The 15,813-nt window shown below is 38.7% G+C and overlaps 1 protein-coding gene across 3 annotated transcripts in view; it reads left to right on the top strand.

Moving 5' to 3' along the window:
• Nucleotides 1-15,813, top strand: part of garnl3 (GTPase activating Rap/RanGAP domain like 3) — a 79,344-nt gene that overhangs the window by 30,342 nt on the left and 33,189 nt on the right. For all 3 annotated transcript variants that reach the window (XM_059357625.1, XM_059357624.1, XM_059357626.1), the window contains exons 3-4: nt 13,218-13,292; nt 15,086-15,185. In XM_059357625.1, coding sequence (XP_059213608.1) covers nt 13,218-13,292; nt 15,086-15,185 — 175 coding nt within the window. The remainder of the gene's footprint in view (nt 1-13,217; nt 13,293-15,085; nt 15,186-15,813) is intronic.

Genomic DNA, 15,813 nt, shown 5'->3' with positions numbered 1-15,813 from the left:
ACATATCACATTTAAAATATTACATTCAAAATCCTAGTTTCTCTACTTGTGCCAATATCTACTTTATTTTCAAGGAAACCCCTCCCTATAAGACAATTTCTGTTCAACAAGAGCAATTTTGTAATGTCAAAGATAAAACTTTGCCAGATTTAAAGTGTTTTTCTTGTCGTGTTTCTGATGTAAAGTTACATTGACCGCGGTATAAACCTCATTATTCCAACTACATATCACTTCAGCCTTTGTGAGCTACCTTTTATAGACACGACACTGACTCCTGTGTGTTCCACTGCTTTGAAGAAGATGTTTTCAAATGTCTCAACACAAGTAGGAGATGCAGATTCAAAGTAGGGACTCCCTAATAAGAGAGACCGGCATAAGCAGAGCCATGACTCATTCTGTCTGTTTGTTTTATTTTTGGCATCATTGAAGAGGTGCGAGCAGTTGCCAATAAGAGCAGGTACTTCCACAGACACCGTCGTCGATGTATGATTCACTCTGGTCCTCACACACACACACACACACACACACACACACACACGTCACTTTAGCCATTATAGAAGTGCAAATGATACGGATACATTTCAGAGTTCTTAGAGAGTTTGAAGTGGAAACTCTTTTCTAGTTGTAGGAATCCGCTAGAGGTTCTTATTGTTGTAATGACACATGAGTAAATCTGTCCTTCTGTGCAGCCTTATGAGCATCACATCTTCAGAATTATGCTCAAATCCCTCCAACAATACTAAAAGTCTAATATTTGGTCATAAACCAAAGTTGTTGTTTTTTTTTACAATTCATTCTTTAAGGACTGCGATTGTTTGTACCAAATTTCATGGCAATTGATCAAATAGTTGTCAAGATATTTTAAAGTAACTCTCCATTTATGTTTTTCTTCTAGTTCAAACAGTTGGTTGCTTGAGCTTTACTGTGCAGAATAATGTATGTGCAGAGTACTGTTTTCACGTTCATGTGCTGAAACTGTAAGGTTTCTCTGTGCTTATTGAAAATCAGATTCACAATCAGGAGGGGCAGGCCTATAAGCATGATTTGTGACATCACAAATGTTTTGTGAGTCAATTATGGTCCAATTGGTGCTTATAAAAGTGTAGAAAGTTAAAGGTGCCAGTGCACATCCTCTGACGTTTGAGGCTTTACAGTAAGAGACATCTTGTGTCCTGCAGGAACATTTAGGACCTTTTTTACAATATTCATGACACTTGTGGGCACTTGGAGAAGTGTTGTATATAAAAGTTCCATTTGGTTCCAGTGTTAAAGAAATAATTTATCAGAGAAATTAAACTTGCATTTCTTATTTTTTTTTTTTTATTATTAATGTCATTATAGTATGTTTTTCTGCACAAAAGACATTTTGAAGTTATTCCCACTTCTAACTATGATTGTGCTGATTCTATAGATATGCAGGACTTCTATATATTGCAGTGAAATACAAAGCCACAGGGGGAGTAAAATGTAAAAAGAGCAAAAAATGTGCTGAAATGGCTTTGGGTTCAGAGGGTAAAATACAAATTGAGGTTGTTTTCTGACGTTTTTAATGAGGTAAAGTGGCAGGTGCCTTTTTAAATGTGTAAATTATCGAACACACATTGTTATTCCAAGCAGGCTGTTTGTATATATGTCTCAGTATGACTGGAGGGGTTCTTTAATTAAAAAAAGAAAATGTGCATCTCATTGTGGGGCTAGAGGAAAAGTCAGGGGAACCCCTCAGGCTGGGTGTCATATAGCAGGGTTTTTACTGGTTGCCAATTTTTTCTTGATAGCAGTCGACTAGTTGTTTTGTAAGAATGATGCAAAGAGAGTTCTGGGTAAAATTTTAAGCACTCGACTGACATGGCAAACTATGGCTGTTTATAAATATGTGAAGAAAATAATAGTAATTGTGTTATTCTAAACAAAAGAACAAACAGATTAACTGGTAACTCAGAGGGAAATCAGTGGTGTGTGAAGTTCCTATTAACCTCTGTGCCAGCACACATACACACTCTTCAAACGCTCATCCACACAAATGAGCAATCAAATACACCATGATGGCATCTTTCATCAATAGGAAAACACAAAAACAAAGGCAGCTCCCACCCCGTCCTGTCACTTCATTCACTGACAACTCCACAGTCCACTTTGAAAAGCTTAATTGTGTGTTCCGCGCCGAAGATAAAGCCGACGACAATTAAACCCGTTTCATCCTGACACAACAGCTTAGAGAGCGTGGCGGTGTTATTGCGCTTTATTTTTTTCTGCTGAATTGAATTGTCTTCATTTGAGTCCCACAGATGAAGGCGGTGACGGTGAGGTGGGCGCTAGCTGTCTCTGGATCTGTGTGGTGTACTGTAGCACACAGCAAAACAAAAACAATGCTGGAGGTACTGAGGATAAAACACTTACATACACACACACACACACACACACACACACACACACACACACACACACACACAATCATGTTGACATTAGTGTGTGTCTGAGAGGTTAGCTGTCAGTATTGCACAGTGACTGTTGAGCAGACTGCTCCACTCCCACCTGCCTCCCAGTATTACTGTCACCACCTCGAAGGCTTTTCACTGCACTGTCACACTGAGTTTATTCCCACTCTCAGCGTGTGTGCGTCTCTCACTATATGTTACTGCACCTGCGTGTGTTTGTTGACATTAGAGCGAGAATGTGGGACTTCTGCTGAGCAGCGGCCTCTGTGGCCACGAGTGGTAATTACAAGGTAAAGATGGTTTTCCCTTTCCCTTATTTCCTTTGCATTATTTTTATGATTATAGCCATTAAGAAGTTAAAAATATACTAATTAAGTCAGTTTAAATAAATGTATCTAAAGTTAACATTAGACACCATAAGCTACGTTGTTCTATTTTGCATGTTTATAAAACCCAGACTCCAGAGAAGTTGGGATGCTGTGTAAAACGTAAATAAAAAACAAATGCATCAAATTCAGAATTCAAAGTTTATATCTACAAAACAAAAGTTTATCAGTTTTAACATGAATGTCCACCTGCAGGGATAGGTCAAGGGGTTGGCAAAGGGTTAGGATTAGAAAAAGAGCTAAAGCATGTTTAAGGCTTTATTTGAAAGGCAATATCTTTTAGTTTCTGCAGTTGTTTGTTTAGCATGTGGCTAAAACACAATGGAAACTAGATCCAATTCAAAAACACCAAAAGTTTTTTGGTTTAACCCTTTTTCTTTGATTTTTTTTTAATGATGGAGAAAATAGTTCTGTATATATCGACTGTTGCAGCACTAAATGTAGTTTGACAGCACAGCAAAGTATTTAAGTCAGATTTAGTAAATGTATTTAAAGTGCTAACGAAGCTAGTATTAGCCAACATAAGTCACTTTTTTTAATTTTACGTGGTTATTAAGTCCTGATTCCCCAAAAATATAATGCAGTGTGAAATGTAAATAAAAACAGAATGTATCTGATTTAAATAAACAAAAGTTCAGTTTGTACATTAACGTCTTAAAACCCATCTGTCCATGTAGTTTTTGGGGTAGGGGTAGGATTAGTCCAAAAACAATGTAAGCTTAACAGAAAAACTATGAGCAAAAATGAATGTATGAGGCTTCATTTATGTGGTGACACCTTTTAGTTTCTGCAGTATTGCTTATTTAGCATGTGGCTAAAACACGACAGAAGCCACATCAGTTCAAAAACACACAAAAAAGTGTTGTTTTTTTCTTTCGTATTTTTGTTATTAGATTGATGGAGAAAATAATCAACAGAATAATCGACTGTTGCAGCCCTACAAGTAAGTATTGTGACACATGGACATTTGCATCTATGCAACAGTTTGGACCCACGCTTATAAAAGTATTTGGAGATTAAACCGCAACTGTGATCTGTAAATAGGCTTGTGGGCGTTACAACATTCACATATTTTAGCTTCTGTTGGCTCAACACATTGCACTACTAACACACACACACACACACACACACACACACACACTGACCCAGATGTGTGGACAGCTTCCTGAACAGGAGTACACTCTCATGAGTCACAACCAGAGCCGATGTGGTTTACTATATAAGAGCTGAGGAACGCTTAGATTCATTATGTTGGGTGGTACTCGTCACCTAGATTCACACAGGAACACACACTTGGAAACTTTAGTGCACACTGACAAACCCTCACAGACGCTGCAGACGACGACATCTCACCGGGGCTGCTGCTTTAAAGTTTGACATGCAGATGTTTCGCTCTGTTTATTGTCTGAAGATAATGATCACAGGTTCTCTGTGAGGGGATGAAACACTTGTCTTTTATTGGTATCTATACTTAGAGGTAGTTAAAATGTTCTGTTTGAGCTCAATTGCCTGCACGACACTTTAATGAAGCCACACTTGCAACTTAAATCTGGGACCAGGGGTTGTTGTAGCACCTCTAAACCTTGTATTTCTTGTTTTTACGAGACGTTCTGTCTCTTTTACACATATTTATCAATGCAAACTCTATCCAAGTTCCTAAAAGTATGCATGCACGATTCGTGAAAATAATTTTGCATCCTGGAATGTAATTCATTTTTAAAGTCATGCATTATCTCTTTGGGTGTTTCTCTGTCTCATAACATGATGTCTGATTAGCGGAAAACTCCATTATAACATACAGAGAAGCAAAAAAAATTTTCTCATTGTAACCAGTATCACATCTAACCTCAAAAATGTCAGTTTGAAGCATGAAACACCTCTTTAAAAGTATTCTCAAACAATCGTAGTGGTTGCTTATCTGAACATCCGAAGATTAAACTCTCCCTCCTTTTATCTCCCGCTCTTGTCTCTCCATCTGTCCCTCCTCCTCCCATTTTCTCTGATACATAACTAATAGTCTATTAAAGCAGCTGATGCATGGCGACTGCTGCTGCGCACCTCCTTCACTGCAGCATCTGCCCACTCTTTAAGGGCCCCTCAAAGCTGCTGCACCCTACTCATGTGACTCCTGGATGGGTGGGTGGCCTGATGCCTTCAGTCCGAGTCATTAGATTAGTCATGGCCACTGTCTGCTGTTGTATTAATGGGCAGATTATTGATGGTGCTGTTGTTAGCGTGGCTGGATTTGTCCTAGCCGCAGGCAGCGTTAATGCTAATCAGGTGCAGTCGATGGCTGCGTGGCAAACGGCCATGTTACACATGTTGTTTGTCTTTGATTTACAGTTCTCACCTCTAGTTTTCTCCTTCACAGGTAGTCAGTTGTTATATCATGTCTACAGCAACATCATGCATTGTACATCATTATTAATATTATTGCAGAAGGCTACATGAGAGAGCTTTTTGTATTCATGTTGTGCAATGATCAATAGGTCTGATCACAGCTTGACAGAAAAACATTGATCCTAATGGTTGCATTATATGTTATAAGACTATTGTTTCTTAAGCATGTCAAAGATAAATCCAGTTATTCATTTTTTTTTCTTTTTGTCAATGGATTCCAAAAACAACAGACTGAAATGAAAAATTAAATGATCCAAATAACAAGAATAGTCTTTGTATCCAGAGCCTGATAAAGCTTGTTCCTCTGAGCCAAAGAGCTTTATTGTTGTCAAAAGAAACCATTGAAAACACAGTGGACTTCTGTTGCACGGATGATTCAGGCTCTTTGACAACACAGTCAATATTTGTTAGTACATGGTGGATTTTGCTCTTGTCATGGGATTTCTTGATTTCCTTCCTTGACACCATCCAAAATGAGCCATCTGAAGCAGACACTTTTAAAATATTACAACTGTTTTGTAATTTGGGGAAAGACAGACAGAACAATGTGGCATTTTCTACGTGTTTACCGCAGTGATTTCAGGTTCCACATGCCACTTCCTTCTCTGCGTGCAGCCACAGCAGCAGCTGTAGTATTTTTACTCTGAACTGTGTCAAATGAGTCAATTGATGACCTTTTTGACACACTAAGACATTCATGTCCTTATGCTCAGAATCTTTTTCTTCTAGCAGTGCAACCTTTAATGATAACTCTCCTGAACTCATGTTCCAACCTCCTTAATGTATAACCTTAAACAACTGCACACAGACGCACACACAATCAGTTTCTGTCTGGCTTCACTGTGATCTAAGTTTAGCAATAACATTCACATTCAAAATAACATCCTAAGATGGTCAGAGAGGCAGCCATTGTCGGCTGACAATGACAACTGTTGCTATCAGATTTGGTCCACTAAAAAACTAGATGATAATAATAATAATAATAATAATAATAATAATAATAATAATAATGGTAATGATAATGATAATGATGATGATGATGATGATAATGATAATAATAATAATAATGATACAATTAAATTTGATAAGAAGAATTTTGAGTTAAAATGATGAAGTTAAAATTTTTGACTGTTGAAAAAATAACTAAATAATTGTATTATTTTTATTAGATTTTTTTAAATCACTATCCAGAGTTGTATACTGTGTAGAATGTAATTTTATTTACTGTAGAAATGACAATAAAAAAATGATTTCAAAAATATTAGATCCACTTTACCGCTCCCATTTTAATGTTGCAAGCCGGTTTGTTATAACATGTGATCTCTATTCAAAAGTCTTATATATTCATATGATGGCTACTTAAAATACACGATACATTGCTAAAAAAAATATTTTTATAGATGCATGAGAACACCATGAACAGCACTACACATCACACAAGAGACTGAAGCAGTGTGCAGCTTAAGAGGACATTTTATTGTAGTTTCTCACATATAATTAATTTGATATTGGCAAAATAAATACACTGGAAGGGGTGTCCCAGTGGCTCACTGGTACTTAGGATAGGTTAAACAAAAACATCCAAAAATCCAAAGCATGCCAAGCAGTTTTCTAGATTCCTCTGGATACTTTCCTTTTTCATTTCCTCTATCCCTCTCAGTCTCTTCCTCCCCTTTTCCTCTTCTTCTCTGCCTCTATTCATCTCCTCCCTAATTTTCTCTCTTTTCTCTCATCCATCACTCACATCTTCTCTCTAACTGTGCACCTGCCTCTCTTCACCCCCCACCTCCTCACCCCTCACCCTCACTTCCTCTGCCGCCTACGCCTCTGTGTTCTCTGCCTTCCTGGAGGATTGTGAGTGTGCATGAACAGGCCCACTGATGAGATCAATTATCTATCAGCAGTCACAAAACTATTGATTTAATACCCCCAACACACACATATGCATCTCTCTCTACAAAGCAGTGCTCCTTTGTCCCGTGGGCCTTGGGGAAATCAGAGGCTCTCTTAGTACGCCGTGAGCTCGATTGTGTTTGTGAAATGTTCAAGTCATGCCCTAAAATGGGAGCTGTTTAAGTGAGTGTATATATATATATATATATATATAGAGAGAGAGAGAGAGAGAGAGAGAGAGAGTGTGTGTGTGTGTGCCTCTCTTCCCCGTCTACAAAGCTCGAAAGCCTCGTCCCTTTCCCATGGGGTTACGCATCTCAGAGACGGCTATTATTCTTTTATCATTAGGCTTTTTGTTGTCATTACGCATCCCTCTTCCCCTCTCTTCCTCAGCGACCTCATCCTTCATTCTGTCCCCCCTCTCTCTCTCTCTCTCTCTACGTTTGATGCCCCTTTTTTTTCTCAGCCCTATCCCTCCACCATTGCTCCCCGACAGAGGTGAGGTGTTTTATGGGTTGTTTGTTAAAGCGTAGAAGCATAACGGGCTGCCCCTTTCTCCCCTGTTTCCTCTCCTCCCGCCTCCCACCGACCCACTGGGGAATCGTTGGAGTGCAGCTTTTTCTTCTTCGCCACTCTTCTGTTGCATGATTTAAAAGCAGCGGCTGTGTGATGCATGCATGTGTGTGCACATTCACACACACACAGACTCCCAAGAGCGCTTAATGGCTCCTTTCTCCTGCTATTTTTCATCCTTTCACCCAAAAACAGCAAGAAAGCCTATTCACACACAGCAGCACAAACACTTACCTAAACGCACATTTAATACAGAGTGTCACACGTTTTTTCCTCATTTTTTTACACACACTTACACCATAGAGGCGATGCATTGCTCTGTCTGAACGCTGCATTGGTTTCCCCTCCATTATCCTGCGATTGGACAGTTAATGTTGCAGGAGGTGAGAGAAATGGAGGGAGATAGAGGCCTATAGCTTCCACATTTACTTCCATTTTCCGCACACGCGCACAGATCTCAACAGAAAGCTCTTTCATAAATAAGAATGCATACACACCAGGAAGTGTGCAGAAAATATATTTGTTTTCAGGCCTATTAATATGCATATGAAAGGCGAGAAGGCAGTATTTTCTGCAGCCTCTCCGAAGACACAGCCAATTATTGCACAGAAACCTCTCTGTCGTTTATCAGAGCCTCACACCTGCAGTAAACATGCTTGGCTGGATTGTATTATGTCATTATATACAGTATACCATGGGGGAGAAAAATGCAGTCAGTGCTTTAATGTGTGGGTGTGTGAACTCAGTGTTTTATTAACAGGAATGTTTAGTTGTTTGTTGTGATGTGCAAAACATATTCCTTGATAACACCTTTTTTAGATTTAGATTTTAATAACATGAATTACTAATTTGGCACGAAGACCTTTAGGAACACCAAAGAAAAATCTGTGAGCATTTTTTTTCTGTAAACTGCAGAGAAACCCTCTTTTTGTCAATATACCTAGGAAAGCCAGACATCCTCTGAATGCTCTAGGTTTTATTTCTGTGGTTGTAAGTTGGTCAGCTACTTGGAGAAAGCTGTAGAGACTTGGAAGAAAGGCCCTTTGTTAAAATTAACTCTAATCTTGTAGCATTTATTTTTCTTGTCTTGTGCCATTCTATGTACAATCATTGAAAACATTTAGTAATAAATATGTTTTTGGAAGCACACAGAAGTAAAGATAACTAATATATGTATAGCAGTGTTTTATAATCCCATATTGGGACAATGTTTGGCATGACATAAAAACAAGCTGTTTATTTACGTGCTACAGTGTGCGTGCTGCTCTCAGACCCGACTCCAGTACAGCTAAAGTTGCAGAATCTCATTTAAGAGCTTTGTAATCCCCCAGCTACAGTGCTGCATATCAGATTTAATTTAGCATGAACAATAAAGTCAGCGTGACAGTTATTAATGATTTTATTCAGAATGTAAAGCCCTCGCCTTTCATCCTCACTTGCCCACAGGAATGTTCTGAATGGACTTTAACCCTCTCCCTCTCTTTCCATGATAAGTGCTTTCTCATCACTTTCCCTCGTTATTGTTCTGTCTGACATGATCTAATGAGTCGCTGAAGTAGGGCACACCACCCACTCTCCAAACTGATAAACACGGCTGAGTTTGCGCCGGTTGTGTCGGCCATTCACAACATGGTTTACGTATCTGTTCATCAATTTACCAAAACATAACTTTAAAGATGCCAGAAGTTTCATCCGAGCGACATTTATGTGTTTTTGATCATATTCCAGTCATGGCGTAACATGGAAAATGAAGAAACCTGGTTTTCCATATCCGCGTACGTGTGATCCTCAGAGGATCCAGTTTTCTGAGGATCTGCCTGCCGGTGTGTCTTTGATCCCTTGACATCTCAGCTCATTTCTGTGCCAACTGAGTGTCGTCTACAGCTGATAATGATCCCAGTTTGTGCAGCAAGTAGCTTCTCTGTCTCATCACTGGAAATAGAAAATGAGCAACGATACAATTTCCTGAACATTCTGCATTTTAAAGTCATACTTTCCTTTTATTTCAGCATGTTTATTGTTGTTTACATTATACTGAAGTATAATAAAAAAAACATTACTTACCATTATATTTAAGTGCTATGTAACTTTTGTCGATGCTCCTGCGACCATGCCAAAGACAACCTGTCTCTTTTCCCGTTTCTTGATTTTGGCGCCCCTCTCTCTTCTGGTTTGTGACCCGGAAATATTAGCACAATCCAATTCCCTCCAAGCATCTCAGGGAGCTTTAAGCGATGATACACTGGTATATCCTTTGTAGAAGACAAAATAGATCAAGTTATGTGTACAATTTCAGTCTACAATTACTAACACACTCGGGTACCAAAGATTGTAATAAAAAAAATTTAACGTTAAATAAATATATTGTAAAGCTTACAGTGCTTGTTTAAACTGTTTTTTTTAATACATTCAGATAGAGAGAAAATGTATTGTTTTGAATGGACAGTTACCTCTGAAAAAGTTGCTTAAGAATTTGGATTTGTGAAGATAAAATTTAGTCAAAGCAGTTTTGCCAACTTGCTTGCTAGATTTAGCAAGTTTTCAGACCCTCTTAGTGACTTTATTTCTAAAAATGTGACTCCCAATCACAAAAAATCACAGTCCACGGTTCTTCTTCCAGCAGCACCATTTCTCTCCGTCTCCTCTCACCGTGCAGACATGCAGTCATTTATGCAAATAATGCATGGTGATGTCACCAATATGCAAATGAGAATATGAAATCTTCTGGTGCCCATTGGGGAAATTGTGAGCTAGAAATAGCTACATTTACTGGAAAAGAGTTGGCAACAATGAGTGAAAATAAAATGCAAATTAATCAAATATAAAAGCGAACAGAGACATATGTGACGTACAAAAGAGGCGTTACAATGGACAGCTGATGCAGCTGTGTCATATTTAATTGATGTTGCTTTAAAAGGCAAATATCTCTCATTCAGTTAAATGTTTGTCTTCATTAAATAGGAAAGGAATAGAGGAAGTATAAATGGGGAAATTAAGAAGAAGAAGAAGATTACTTTATTAAACCCACAATGGGGAAATTCAACCTCTGCATTTAACCCATCCTTTTTTACACACAAGTGAACACACCATGCAAGGAGCAGTGGGAAAGGCCTTTAAAATGTACATACATATCCCAGTTTCTATCAGGGTACATGTAAACACACTCTCTCTAGATGAGATGGGACTGTATTACCCTAAGACAGGAAAAAGGAAAAGTGTTTAATTATCTCTGTATCCTCAGTTTAATTTAAAGCTGCAACGAAAATAATCTATTTTGATAAGGAAGTTTTCAGAATAAAATGCCAGAAATAGCTGTTTACCGCCTCTAAAAAATAAGGATTTCCTGCCTTTGAAGAGTTGGTTAAACAAAATAGACATTTGAAGAAATTTTCTGGATAACTCAAGAAGGCAATCTGCGGATTAATTGATAACAATATTCCTTAGTTGCAGCCCTGATGTCATTGTGCACTTTGTAGAGGTCAGTTACACTAAAAGAGAAGATTTAGCAGCTTTCTATGTCCAGCCCTTTCCTCCGAGGAACTTCCTTTTCATCCTCCTCTTGCTCGGCTCTTCCAGACCATTTCAGGCCATCTGGACGCATCACACTGTGTGCAGAGATACACAGCCAATCCTTTTTTCTTTTTTTAACGTACATGTCGGCAGAGCAGAGACCTCTATCGGCGAGGGGAGCAAAAATAGAGCACAACAGTCGAGGCGGTCAAAGAGCAGAGGGCAAAGAGACGCAGAGAAGAGAAGAGAGACAGAAACGAGGGAGGAGAGAGTCTGCGGTCGGTTGCCTGGCAACAAAACATCATTCAGTGTGACTGTGTTGGGGGATAAAAAGGAAAAAGGGGACGTGAGGAGGAATAGATTGAAGGGGGTGTCTAAGATGTCCACAGAGCTGAAAAGAAGGCAAAGATATCACATACAATATACATAAAGGCTTTTATATGCACACAGCTTTTACATTACACAGCAGTCACTAAAATATTTCAGGCTCCACTTTTGACCTGACACTGAAAAGGACTGCAGCCTTCACACACATGCACACCATACACGATACAAAACATCACCCAGGTTTCTGAAGAGCCATCTTGGCATTACCTGATTCCTGTTCCTTTTTTTTATTTGATAAAATACAAGAATTTAATGAGAAAATAAACTGAGACACAAAACTTAAATTAACATTTTTATTTAGTTATTGTCTGCATGCTCTGCTGCCTGCTTAAGTAGATCTGTACTCTATCTGCAGTGCATTTTTTTTCATTTAAAAGCAAATGTCTCAACTAAGTAATAGTCCGAAAACAGAATTTTATATGAAAAATAAATAGTTTTAATGTAATTTACAAAAGCATTAACATCAAACAGTATATTCTTGTTTCTGAGAGAGAAGAAAAAAGAAAACTTGCATAAATTAAAAAAAAACGTGAGTGTGGTCCTTCCCTGGTGTTTGCACAGTGAAATACTATAATAGATAAATAACAGGCCTTCTGAGCACTGTTATCGGCCAATGCTGATTAACTGAAAATTGCATTAATTAGCCTGATTAATCAATCTGCCACTAGTACATCTGTCATATATGAAGAAATTGGCATTTTTTTATTATTTTTTTACAGGGCTTTAAAAATGTCTGTTTCTACTCTTACGTTGAGCATTTTAACATAGCAGTCTATGGAGATTGACTCACTTTCAAAGTCAGCCTCAAGTGGCCATTAGAGGAACTGCAGTTTTGGAGCTTCAGGGTTTTTTTAGTGCTGGCTCTTGCTTCTTGATGCACACAAACACACCCAAAGGATTTGCAAACAAAAAAATCCATCAACCTGCCAAATATAGCACATTTCTTTCTGAACAAACTGACTGACCGCTGCTGTTTGCTAGCTTAAAATAATGTGTTGACTGTTCTCATGAGATTTGTGTAGGGAACACTAAATCACAGAGTAACATGGATTTCTGAGAATAGAAATTGGGCTAACAATCACATGCAAATTAAATGACATGCAACTCTGCAGCTCTCTGCAAAAAAAGCCTGTAAGCATATATTATTTTCCAAAAATATGGAACCGTTTCTATAAGTCGTACGTAATTACTAAGGATACATTCTGTTCTCAATCTTCCTTTATCATAAACTGTCCCATTTCACTCTCATAATGTCTCCTCTTCAATGCTGTATCAGAGAGAGGTGAGTCAGCAAGAGACAGATAATTGGGGAGATAAGTAGAGGGTGGCAGATGAAGAAAAAAGAAAATACAGCATAAAATCAGGGTTTTACAGTGAAGGGATTCATTGCAAAGACTTGAGTCACTATTGATGGTTAAAGATATGTTGGTAATCTACAGGGGAAGACTGTTGAGGACAGATATGTTTGTAGCTGCTGTTGTCACATGCAGATGATGTGTCCGCCATGGTTCCTCTTTTGATGAAAGCCAGCTCTAATGTATTTATGACCTGGTTATTACTGTCCACCACAAGTCACGGTGTGTCACATGTCTAATTTTAAACATGTCTCCCTCTCTCTCTGTCTCCCTCTCAGCTAATTTCCAGTGACGCAGATGGGGCCATTCAGAGGGCAGGGCGCTTCAGGGTGGAGAACGGCTCGTCAGATGAGGTCCATACAATATAATACACTTTTGTGCACACATACACTCACCCCTGCATGTCTCTTGTTCTCAGTAACCTCAGTGAAAGGACAACATATCTGATTTCAACGTCATTTTTGAGGCCGCAGAGTTGGAGCTTGTATTATCCTGAAACTCCTAAAAATGGTCATGGTCAGACATCTTCAGATGTGATATATTAAATGATACTTAATTAATATATTGTAACCTAAAGGAATATTTAGATATTTGAGATACATTTGTTTCCTGCTGAGGGTTAGAGAAGATCCACATTACTCTGATTTCTGTACTTGAATTATAAAACCATTAGGGCTGCCCCCTCTTAGTTGATTAGTCGACTATTCGGTCGTTTTGATTTCTTTGTCAATTAGTCATTTTTATGACTTATATTTCCGAGGACCTTTGAGCACATCATAAGATTTAAAAGTGGAGCTTCTGCATGATTCTTTGGGAGAAACTCAGTTTTAAAGATCTTTTGATTAAATCAACTATTCAATCACTTAGTCGACAGAGTTGTGAGACTAAAAGAGTAAAATGATTTCTTTGGTCAAGGAAAGCCTGGGAACCCACAGCCAGGAGAAAATCAGCTTAAGTTAATATAAAGACTATAAATGGGATAAGACCAAATGTTACTCACACTCAGTGGTGGAAGAATTATTCAGATCCCTTGCTTAAGTAAACGTGCTGATTCCAAACTGCAGTTACTCCACTACAAGTATCAAAAGTAAAAGTACTTGTTATGCAGAATGGCTCTACTCAGATTGTTTTTAATATATGTATTCCAAATATTTAGATATTTGGAATACATATATGGATACAATAAAATTAGTGTATTATTTTTTATGCATTTATGTACGCAGGATTTTACTGTTGTCCAGGTAGAGCTGATCACACTATTGTGAAACTCTTATATTAACTGTATTTGAGGAAGTTTATCAAGTTAATTATTGTATTACCCTAACCGTGTGAAAAAATGAACCACTTTAGCATTTGTTTCAAAACAAATGTGAGTCCATAAAAAGAGTTGAATCACCCATTTCTAGTTGAGGGTGAAAGAGCTGCGTTTGTAACCTTTGAAAAGAGACGAGCCACCTGCTAGATAACATGTGATAGCACCTACCAACAAGTGAGAAATAGGGTCATTTTCTCATAGACTTCTAAGCAATTAGACTTCTTTTACAACCAATGGAGTCACCCTCTGCTGGCCATTAGAAAGAATGCAAGTCTAAGGCCCAGAGGTTGCCACTCACTACCTGAAATACATTTAACCTGTATTTTATGCTGATGAATGCACCAATATGGGTATCTGCCCCATTGCTTGTGTTAGAAGAATATACCTATTCTTCTATAATGCAGGTAGATTGACAACATTTTTACAGCCAGCTTCTTGTCTTATGTCCTTATATCAATATATTACTAGATTACAGAAACATGACATTGTGCTAAGCAGCCTGAGTATATTATACTCAGTGCAGTTTTTTTTTGTTCCCAGCTTTTAATTTTAGTTTCCAAAAACAGCTCCAGTGTATGTTCATTGTGCTCCAGTGTCCTTATGTGAATCACTCTCTTGCTTGTGTCTCTGTATGGATTATTTCCAGCATGACAAAACAATAACAGCTAAAAGACTGACTGTAGCTCACTGAGCTCGGGCTGTATCAGATTTTAATCGTTACTGCTGCATTGTGTAACAGTTTTCCACAGAGAAGACTGCTGTGATTCAAGCTGTGACCATCAGTGTGTGCGTGTGCGTGTGCATGTATTTATATGTGTGTGTTATAAACAGGCTTTGGACTACACGCCAGGAACCTGGAGGAGAACCGATGTCCATCTGGAGAATCCAGAGTACCACACCAGATGGTTCTTTAAATACTTCCTGGGAAAAGGTCAGTGCCGCTGCGTTGTGCTATGTTTTCAAAAATACACATTCACGCACATGGAGTAAGTGTTAGATAAAGGGAGAAATGCACAGCGTGAGGGGAAGGGAGAGCCACGATGAGCTGCAGAAATAAAACATCCTCTGAATTTCTACCCTGGTCCACTTCTTATCTTATGAACTCAGCCTCATCCTCACGCTGCACCGCTCTTCATTCAAGGCCAAACGTGTTAGCATCCAGCCATATCCCCACTGAGAGTCTCAACCACACTATAATCCCATGCACGCCCAGGGAGGAAGCCCATAGAGGACACGCAGCCTCACCAACACCAGACAGAGCGTGCCTCTAACAGATAACACAATTAAGATCAGACTGCTGGCTTCTGAAATGAGCCTCTGCAGCAGGAGCCATTCGCAGGAGCTGCCTCTGCAAAAAAAAAAACATTAAAAGTGGTGACCTGCTGCTTCACCTTTCTGACACTCCATCTTCTCGCCATCCTCATTAACACCCTCATACTCGCGGTGTGGGCGGCACAGCAAGTTGTGCGACAAAAGATCATTGTCCAGGTTTCTTTACCATGACTCGAATCAGGAGGAACACCTTTAGTTTAAAAGGTTGAGATAAAGCATAGAGCCTG

Source organism: Centropristis striata, chromosome 19 (assembly GCF_030273125.1).
Source record: "Centropristis striata isolate RG_2023a ecotype Rhode Island chromosome 19, C.striata_1.0, whole genome shotgun sequence".
NCBI classification, from domain to species: domain Eukaryota; kingdom Metazoa; phylum Chordata; class Actinopteri; order Perciformes; family Serranidae; genus Centropristis; species Centropristis striata.
The sequence above is the reverse complement of the archived record's forward strand: the minus strand, read 5'-3'. Positions and strand labels throughout refer to the sequence as shown.